We start from the raw sequence: 10636 nt of genomic DNA, 5'->3' as shown, positions 1-10636 counted from the left end.
GTTCCTGATTTGGAGCTCTCCTGTATTATAAGGTAAACCACTTCAGCTCACCTCCTTGACCTGACTTCTTTGCCTTTTCTTAGCTCTAATTCAGAGCCAGAACTAAGGTGAGGCAAGTGAGACACACTTGAACACAAAATTGAAGGAGGCACCAAAAAAACTTAGTAGTTTAAATAATATTTTTTTAAAACAGATTTACTGCAAAATGTCCGTGATGAACAAAATAATCTAAATTTTAAAGAAAGATAAAGTCTGAGTTGGAACTTGCATCACTTGCTTCATCCGAATCCTGGTCCTGCAGACTGCAGGCTGGGGAAGGCTGGCAGAATGCTCTCAGGAGCAAATGATAGAAGACCCCACCTTTATGCTTAAATGAGTTTGACTCACTTAACCAGAGATCTATGGGTGTCAGGGTATGGCTGATATAGCAGCTCAACCAAATCACCAGGGAGTTAGGCTCTTTCCATCTATCTGCTCTGAGCAGATATTGGCCTTTGTTTTCTGTCTTGTCAACTCCCATTTGCAAGATGGCTGCTATCCACACACCAGGCAGAGATAAGGGGGTAAGACAAAAAGGAATATGTTATCTGATTCTGCCCCATTTTATCTGGGAAGAAAAAATTTCCCCAGAAGCTCTTCCCCGCCCACATCTACTTTATCTCATAGGCCAAACTGACACATTACCACTATCAGCTACAAGGGAGACCAGAAATTGAATTAACATCCTAGCTGCTGTCAAAGGTGGCAGCAAAGAAGAGTTTTTGAGTAACTTTTGGTTAGTGAATCTAGTATCTGTCATACTCTTCAAGGGATACATTATTCTCTATAAGAAGGAAAAAAGGAGGGACCTGCAAGGGGAAGGATCTGGGAAGTAGAGGAGGAGACTGGAGTCGTAGGACCTGAGAAGAAAATAAGGAGAGGATTAGAGACTAAGAAAACAAAAAGGCAAGAAGGGGGAAAATTTTTTTCAAGAGAAGTTTTAGAAACCTTTTATCTGTAATGTGTAATGTAACTATTCCTTCTATATCCTCAAAACACTCAATAAAAATCTATGACATAATTTAAGGTAATAAAATTAAGGAATAATTTTCTCAAGAAGTTACACTTTTGGCTATATAAACATAAAATTCTTTGCACATGGTCAAAAGTTAGCTATTATTATTTTCTCTTCCTTTCCCCCAAAGAACCAGCAGTACTTACCACAGACATGCTCCACAGATGCTCAGACATTTCAGTCTATGAATGGTTGGTCAGTTCTAGGCACCAAGCTAGAGTGGAAGGTATTTTTTCAGATGGATATTTTTAAGGCTTTCTTAAAATATCCTACTTTCCTCTTCTAGCCTCAGAGGTAGTTCTTAGAAAATTAAGTATAAAGCATATGCAATTCTGACTTCAGGTAGAAACTGACTTAATGACCTAGAATTGAGACAGAGTCAGCGTTAGACATTGGGAGGCAGTGATATCATGGGTGCCATAGCTTTATGTCAAGGGGCAATGGGACTATTTTGGCACACAATTAAGTCAGATCTAAGTGATCATTATGAGTCTAGATACAGTCTGACCAAGTGTTCATTTTCTCAGCTGTACAGAGAAATCACCAGTTTTAAAGTTTCTTCCCATGCTATAGAGTGTGTTTCCTTGTCAAGGGAGAGGGAAAAGGACTGTTGTCACCATTCTCTTCACTTTCCCTTGGATAGAGCTCACTCTACTCTTGATGAAGATCTGGAAAGATGGTTTCAGCCACCTGAGGAGAACACGGAGCTACAGGACCCACCTAAAGGTTCCACAAGGTTGGTGTTTCCCATTAGGGAGTCTTCTTCCTTTTCCTCACGCAAAATTTATAATTCCTAAGGCATGAAGATATTAGGCTCCCATTTTCTTCTTTTTGAGGAAATGGGGCTAGGTTTTAGACTTCTTGGAGAATGAACATCTGGTAATGGCATTACACTGCTGTAGATAAGCCAGCCCTAACTCTGTCTGCATTCCCACACTTGCCCCTCTCCCTCCAATCACCCAAAGTGTTCAAGATACTGATTAGCAAATTGATATCAGCATAGGGAGAGGCCTCCAATTTTTGCCCTGCCCATTTCAGCGTTTTCATAAGGCTTTTGAATTGCATCAGGAAAAGCATGTTTATCAAATGTTTAGATAATACAAATCTGGGGATGAGTGCTAATGTGATGGATGATAGACTGGGGATTCAAAATTGTATTGACAAATGGGAATGTTAGACACTCTAAAAGATAAAGCCAGACACAGTGTTGCATGCCTGTAGTCACAGCTACTCAGGATGCTGAGTGGGGAAGATCTCTTGAGCCCCAGAAGTTCAAGAGTTCAAGGCCAGCCTGGACAACATAGGTAGATCCATCACAAAAAAAAAAAAAAAAAAAAAAGATGAAGGGAAAAGATTCAAAAGCATAGAATGCTCCTTGGACACTTGGCCTAACAAGAGTTTTTTTTTTTTTTTTTATTGTAAACAAATGGGATACATGTTGTTTCTCTGTTTGTACATAGAGTAAAGGCATACCATTTGTGTAATCATAAACTTACATAGGGTAAAGTTGGTTGATTCATTCTGTTATTTTTTCCCTTCCCCCCACCCCTCCCATCCCTCTTTTCCCTCTATACAGTCCTTCCTTCCTCCATTCTTGCCCCCGCTCCCTAACCCTAACTCTAACCCTAAAACTAACCCCTCCCATGCCCCATTACGTATCATCATCCACTTATCAGCGAGATCATTCTTCCTTTGTTTTTTTGAGATTGGCTTATCTCACTTAGCACGATATTCTCCAATTTCATCCATTTGCCTGCAAATGCCATAATTTTATCATTCTTTATGGCTGAGTAATATTCCATTGTATATATATGCCACAGTTTCTTTATCCATTTATCAACTGAAGGGCATCTAGATTGGTTCCACAATCTGGCTATGGTGAATTGAGCAGCAATGAACATTGATGTGGCTGTATCTCTGTAGTATGCTGATTGTAAGTCCTTTGGGTATAGGCCAAGGAGTGGGATAGCTGGGTCAAATGGTAGTTCCATTCCAACTTTTCTAAGGAATCTCCATACTGCTTTCCAGAGTGGCTGCACTAATTTGCAACCCCACCAGCAATGTATGAGTGTACCTTTCTCCCCACATCCTCTCCAACACCTGTTGTTGCTTGTATTCTTGATAATCGCCATTCTAATTGGGGTGAGATGGAATCTTAGGGTGGTTTTGATTTGCATTTCTCTTATTACTAGAGATGTTGAACATTTTTCCATATGTTTGTTGATTGCTTGTAGGTCTTCTTCTGTGAAGTGTCTGTTCATTTCCTTAGACCATTTGTCGATTGGGTTATTTGTAGTCTTGGTGTTGAATTTTTTGAGTTCTTTATAGATTCTGGAGATTAGTGCTCTATCTGAAGTATGAGTGGCAAAGATTTTCTTCCACTCTGTAGGCTCTTTCTTCGCATTGCTGATAGTTTCCTTTGCTGAGAGAAAGCTTTTAGTTTGAATCTATCCCAGTTGTTGATTCTTGCTTTTATTTCTTGTGCTATCGGAGTCCTGTTGAGGAAGTCTGGTCCTAAGCCGACATGTTGAAGATCTGGACCTACTTTTTCTTCTATAAGATGCAGGGTCTCTGGTCTGATTCCGAGGTCCTTAATCCATTTTGAGTTTAGTTTCGTGCACGGTGAGAGATATGGGTTTAGTTTCATTCTGTTGCATATGGATTTCCAATTTTCCCAGCACCATTTGTTGAAGAGGCTATCTTCTCTCCATTGCATATTTTTGGCACCTTTGTCTAGTATGAGAAAATTATATTTATTTGAGTTTGTGTCCGTGTCCTCTATTCTGTACCATTGATCTACCTGTCTATTTGGTACCAATACCATGCCGTTTTTATTACTATTGCTTTGTAGTATAGTTGAAGTTCTGGTATTGCAATACCCCCTGCTTCATTTTTCCTGCGAAGGATTGCTTTAGCTATTCTGGGTTTCTTATTCTTCCAGATGAATTTCATGATTGCTTGTTCTATTTCTGTAAGGTACGTCGTTGGGATTTTAATTGGAATTGCATTGCATCTGTATAGCACTTTTGGTAGTATGGCCATTTTGACAATATTAATTCTTCCTATCCAGGAACATGGGAGATCTTTCCATCTTCTAAGGTGTTCTTTAATTTCTTTCTTTAGTGTTCTGTAGTTCTCATTGTAGAGGTCTTTCACCTCTTTTGTGAGATTGATTCCCAAGTATTTTATTTTTTTCAAGGCTATTGTGAATGGGGTAGTTTTCCTAACTTCTCTTTCTGAAGATTCATCACTTATGTATAAAAATGCATTAGATTTATAAGCATTGATCTTATATCCCGCTACTTTACTAAATTCACTAATGAGTTCTAAGAGTTTTCTGGTGGAATTTCCTGGTTCCTCTAAGTATATAATCATATCATCAGCAAATAGGGATAGTTTGAGTTCTTCTTTTCCTATTCGTATCCCTTTAATTTCTTTGGTCTGTCTAATTGCTCTGGCTAGAGTTTCAAGGACGATATTGAACAAGAGTTTTTTATTGGAAATTCCTACTCACTATAGTTATATTGATGGCAGGAATTTTTATGTACCTAGTACTTAGCATGCATCTTGAGACATAGTAACAATTCAGTAAATTCTTGAAGGCATGGACATGACTCTGAAGCTCAGGTTGATGCAGTTGTTGAAGATGTCAATGCAGCATTAATGCTGTGTAGACAGAAATGTAGTTTAGATCACATTGATGTGTGAGACAGGTAATGTGCTCTTTAGAGCACTCCTCAGGTGCAATGTGGGACTCCTTTTGAGTGCCATATTTTAAAAGAGATATTAATAAACAGAAGAGGGTAGCCACAGAACAGTCATAGGTCTGGAAACCAGGTCATATGAGAACAGCTGAAAGAGCTGGGGAGGCTTAGCCTGAGAAGAGCAGATGGAATGGAGAATTTGATAGCTCTCCTCAAATACCTGAAATACTGTAAAGTGAAGAGAGTCAGCTTACTCTCTTCTGCCCCAAAGGACAGAGCTGGAGACTGGAAATTGCATAGTAGCTAACTTTTATTCAGTAAAGTACAAACTTTCTAATGGTCACAGTCATTGGATAGAGAAAGCAGCTGCCTTTTCACTTACTTCAACAATGGCTGCTGCTGTTCAGCAGAGACTGGATGACTCTTTGGTCTGGGGCACATGGACAAAGGCAGAAGACAATTCAAATGCCTCTTCCCACTCTTGACCCTGTGATTCTGTTGGTGGAAGTTAAGAGAAAAAAGTATTTTCACCCTAGCTGTTTATTTCTCATTCATTCTCTCTTTTTGCAGTGCTGGGGGTTGAACCCAGGGCCTTGCTCATGTTAGGCATGCACCCTCGCACTGAGTTATATCTCCAGCCCCTGTCACTTTCCATATTATGTTTTTACTGTCCATAAAATGAAAACAGAAGAATCCCTCAACTGTGTTATTTTGGTTCAGCCAGCATCTCTTGAGCATTGACAATGAGCCAAGCACTGTGCTAAGACTGGAGGTGCACAAGAGGATCAACGACTCTGCCTTTAAGGAGCTTATTGTCGAGTGGGGGTGTCTGCTTAAAAGTTTAACAAGTTTGTTCTTAAACTGTGAGATAGTTAAATTACTTAGATATTTCATATCAGAGGAAGTTTTGGGAAATGAAGATACGGTAATAAATGGTTTTGAAAAAGACACCAATTGCAACATAAAATGCAGGTTATTTCTTTTTGCCCTTTGAAGCTAGCTATATTGTCTACTGGTTAAAAGCAGAGTCTGATTAGGAAGGCTGTCTATCATATCCCAGCTCTATGACTTAGTAGGTGTGTAATTTCTTTGTGTCTCAGTTTCCTTATCACATAAAGAGGCTATTAAAAGTAACTACTTCATATAGTTGTTCAGAGGATTAAGTGTGTTAGCACACATTAGAGCTCTTAAACCAATGTCTGGGGCACAGGGAACACTCTGATACTCCTAACTACTATGTTTCCTTCAGAGTGCAGTCCGGCCCCCGACTGTTATTCATGTGGTTTAATGCCCCAAATCATTGTTCTTAAAGGGAGAAAGCAACCAATGATCAAGAAGTTGATGAAAAGAAGAGAAAAAGGGAACAAAGCATCAAGCCAGAGAGAAGGAAATCAGACAGCTTTTTAGGGACTTCTGAAGAAGGTATGAATGAATGATTGTTTATAATGCAGTCTGCAGTCCTTGGGCTTTGATGAGCATCAGTTATCAAGTAATGTTTCCCAGATGCTATACACAATCTTCCTTCCTTTGATAATTTCTTTCCCCCTGCAGTTCAGTGCAGGTTTTCTGTTAATTGCCAATCATAGCTTCATTACAAAACAGTAACAACATCCATTACATTTCTTAAAAAAAACATTGAGTAATCTCATCATTGTCTGGAGAGATGTTTTGCTTCTAGTTGTCCAACATTTTCAAAAGAATTTTAAATTTAGCTCACATGGATGTTTCAGACTCCAATAAGAAATCATATATTATGGAATTTAAATGAGGCTAACAAGTAATGCCGAAGTCATAAATTAACCTTAATTTTAAAACTATTTTGATAGAGCTTTAGGCTTCTGATATGCTATTTACAAATGACCACCTACTGTTTAAGTTCCTTCTGCTCTGGAAGTTAGAGACATTAACTCTTTCAGGTCATCTGGTATCCCTTTCATCCTTTCCTCAGTTCCTTCTCATTCTCCTTTTTTTACCCTGCTTTGTGCCCCAGGATGCTAACCCTAGTGGACTGCATCTCCCTGGCTCCTGTTGGCCATTGAGTGGCCGTGGAAGAAAAGCAGAGGCAGAAGAGAGGTTAGGGGATTACTTTCCCTCCCTGCCTGTTTCCTTGCATCTGGAAAAAGTGGTGTTCCTCCACAAGCACAGTTTCTATGAGGCAGCCAGTCTTTCCCAGTTCCAGCTGTCCTCCCATCCCCACTCAGTCCCTTCAGACCTAGGTTTCCCACTGCTGCTGGTCAATGAATGCCTTGCCATTCCTATTTTTGTTCCCTTAACTCTAATTATATCTTTGTACATAGTCACTTCATTAAGTAATCTTTATCATACTGGCCACGGGTACATTTTGTTTCCTCCAGAACCTTGACTGGCACAGGGCCTGGAGTGTATGGGCATTTAGTTAGTATTAAATTCACTGAGAAGATAATTCAGGGACTTTGTGAATTAGTGTCATTAGTGTCCATTGCTATGGCAGAGAGTTGCAGAATGTTAGGAGGGAAAGCCATTTACTGTTTTTGAAAGATTCTGCCTCTATAGAATAGAACAACTGTTGTAGGTAAAACAGTCTATACTAGACTAGAGAGAACACTAATGTGAATTCTGAATTCTGACACTCTTTGACCTAGAAAGTAATCAGGTTATTTTTTTCTTCCTTTTATATTTCATCAAGATGAACTAAAGCCCTGTTTTTGGAAGCGACTGGGTTGGTCTGAACCATCCAGGTAATGAGATATCCTGTGTTTGTATGTTAAAGTTTACTGTTTACAGATAACATGAACAGATTTAAACATTCACTGTTGTCTAAATAAACATTAATGACAAAGACTTGAATTAAGACCAAGTTGCTAAATTTATAGATACATGTTTCCAGTCAATTAAAGTATAAGGTGAAAGTAATTCCAACTTTATTTAAATAAGTGGTAGAAGCAGTATCAGGGACTACAGAAGATGCTGCTGTCAATTGCTTTGCATCATTTTTATACTTCCATTGTATCCTGCTAATCATAATCTCCCTTGATTAGAAATACCAAAATCCCCTTTCCTTAAATTCAGTAGAACTGAAAGAGGATGATTGTATATTTTTAAAAACATATGTATTGGTCAGGGCACAGTGGCACACATCTGTAATCCTAGTGATTAAGGCTAGGCTGAATAACTTAGTGAGACACTGTCTCAAAATAAAATAAAAAGGACTGGGGATGTAACTTGGTGTTAGAGCACTTACCTAGCATGTACCAGTCTCTGAGTTTAGTCCCTAACACCATGTAAAAAATAAAAACAATAATAATAAAAAGCATACATAAAAACTGGGAACTTTTTTTTTTGTCTTTTAAAACACATGCACGCAGGATAATTGTGCTGGATCAGAGTGACTTGTCAGATTGACTGGAAGTGGATCACAGATGGATTCTGACCCAAGTTTGAGCATCCTGGTTGTGAGCTCCTTTCTTCTCTCATCTGCCACAGTTGCCATTGAGGCAGTGGTTCCAGTTCTGTAACTCACAATTTGTTTAGCTGCTATAGTAGACATAATGGTTTGGCCCCATCTGTGGGCAGCATATGTAACCATTTATTTTCAATCAGATTTCTGAAAAGTGCAAGGTAGTTGCAATTTTAAAATTTTCTCATTGTGCTTAGAATGGTTTTTGGTTTTGTTGATGTAATTTTTTTTGAAAACTTTAACTCCTGTTATATAATAAAATGTTTATTTTCATTACCATTTAGGTTCCAGTTATATATTTCTATATTTGAGTTTGAGAATTGAGGAGAAAAGAACTTCAATTTCTGTTACAAGGTTTGACACATGGACAGCTACATGGGCAGTTATTACACATCATACAAACTGGTACCAGTTGTCCCTGTTTTATCACAGAAATACTGCCCAACCATTTGGCTGGGATTGCCCCACTCACATTCCAGCTAAAAGTGACTTAGAGATAAAAATAAAATCCTAAGATATTTTGAACCATGTTCAAGGTGAACAACATCTTCTCCATGTGTTTTTGATTGCGCATCTCACATTATTGGTGTAGTAGAATTAAATTGTAGTAAGACTAATCACAACATTTTGTCTAACGTAATCTCTTTTGACTCCTGGCATATGTGTATCTAGCCTGATTTTTAGAGGATTTATATCTTTCATTACCTCACATTTGGAATCTTCACATATGAATAGAAACCCTCTCTTGGAAACTATGTGCTGCTGTGTAGTACTAACCAGCTAGCATTTTGTTCTGTATTAGTGAGTAAGTAGCAGGCCTGTTGTTTGTGAAAATTGAATAGTTCCTGTTGTGGATAGTCATGTTCATCCTCCTTAGTGCCCAGAAAATTTGCCCTGCACAGATAAAATGGGAAGGTACAAGTCTGTTTGGATATTTTATAGCAAGGAAACAGTTGCTTGCCATTGTAACCAGTAGAAAATCACCAGAAAACAAATTCATTTATAAATAATACTATGTGTAAGAAGCTTTGAGAAATAGAGATTTATAATAGAGTCTCTCTCAAGCAACTTATTCTAATTGATGAGACAGAACTGACACACATAAAAATATAAGGTCTAATAGCAGACATACCATGATAAATGGTGACTTATTATCTGTTACTATGCATCAAGACTATAGGTCCTATACCAGCTCCCTATGATAAGGGTTGGAATCTCTCCACACAGCAAATTTTTTTATGTGACCAATGACTATAAAATGGTTGTATTAGCAATCATGGTGTTGATAGATATTATTTATTGGTAATAAGCAACTATTGCGTACGAGGTGCTTTAATCCTTTTCCTGCACATGGCAGTCTTTAGTGTGCTTCTTCTCTCACTCATCAGCTATTTCAAACTTCCAACCCTCACTTCCTATCAATACTCAACGGATGACTTCACCTCCAACTTTACAGAGAAAAACAGAAGCCGGTTGGGATATTTGACTTCAGACTCCAACATGATTACCTGTATCCCTGTGGAACAGAAGTTATAGGCGAAGCAGTCTACACTGCACTAGAGATGGACTTATTCTGCACATATTCTTTTCACTTTCCTCCCTGTTACTACTAAAGGAGGGGTCCCTCTTCCTGTCCTAGGTCCATCTCATCTTCTGTCTACTTAGGGTTTTCCTTCTGAGTTTAACATTTCTCTTTTTAGTAACTTCAACCTTTCTTCCTTATTTGCTCCTTTTCATAAGCATTAACACGCTTAGATTTTCCTGTCTTTTATAAAAGTATTCCCTGGATCCCACCTCCCCTTCTAGCTACTGTACCGTCATTTTCCTCCCACAGAAGTTCTTGAAACACTTGTCTACACCTGCTATCTTTAGTACCTCACCTCCCACTCTTCTCAACCCACTAGAATTCTACTCCTTCCATTCTTTAGAAGTCACTAAGGTCACCAGGGACTTCCTAAATCCCTTAGCCACTTTGACCCCACTGTCAATTGCTCTTTCAGTCTGTTCTCTTAGCTTCCTTGATGTTGTACTGTTTTTTCTTCTCTCTCTCTGGTTACTCCACCTCACCCTCCTTTATAGGCTCTGTCTTTGTCTTTTCTCACTGCAGGTTTTCCTCCTAAGCATCCTAGTTCACTCCCCTGATTTCAGTTAATACCTATGTTTGAACAATTTCAAATTTGTATTTTAAGTGTAGGACCAGACGTCTCCTCTGAGCTGTCTTATGTCCATCCATGTAGTTGATGCTCCACGTGGATATATTTCAGGTATCTCACTGATATACCCAATATTGAACTCATTCTGTGAAGACAATAAATAGGTTAAAAGTAATAGTAACTGGGCTGGGGATATAGCTCAGTTGGTAGAGTACTTGCCTTGCAAGCACAAGGCCCTGGGTTCAATCCCCAGCACCACAAAAAAAAAAAAATAATAATAATAATAGTA

The 10636-nt window shown here is 38.6% G+C and overlaps 1 protein-coding gene across 1 annotated transcript in view; it reads left to right on the top strand.

The window, feature by feature from the left end:
- Window positions 1–8637, top strand: part of Tex14 (testis expressed 14, intercellular bridge forming factor) — a 98531-nt gene extending 89894 nt beyond the window's left edge. The window contains 4 exon segments of the mRNA XM_047545182.1: window positions 1698–1790; window positions 6071–6180; window positions 7424–7475; window positions 8103–8637. Of these exon segments, the coding sequence (XP_047401138.1) occupies window positions 1698–1790; window positions 6071–6180; window positions 7424–7475; window positions 8103–8139 (292 nt within the window). The 3' untranslated portion in view covers window positions 8140–8637.
- The last annotated feature ends 1999 nt before the right edge of the window (window positions 8638–10636 follow it).

The sequence above is a fragment of the Sciurus carolinensis genome, chromosome 3, assembly GCF_902686445.1.
Source record: "Sciurus carolinensis chromosome 3, mSciCar1.2, whole genome shotgun sequence".
Classification (NCBI taxonomy): Eukaryota; Metazoa; Chordata; class Mammalia; order Rodentia; family Sciuridae; genus Sciurus; species Sciurus carolinensis.
The sequence above is the reverse complement of the archived record's forward strand: the minus strand, read 5'-3'. Positions and strand labels throughout refer to the sequence as shown.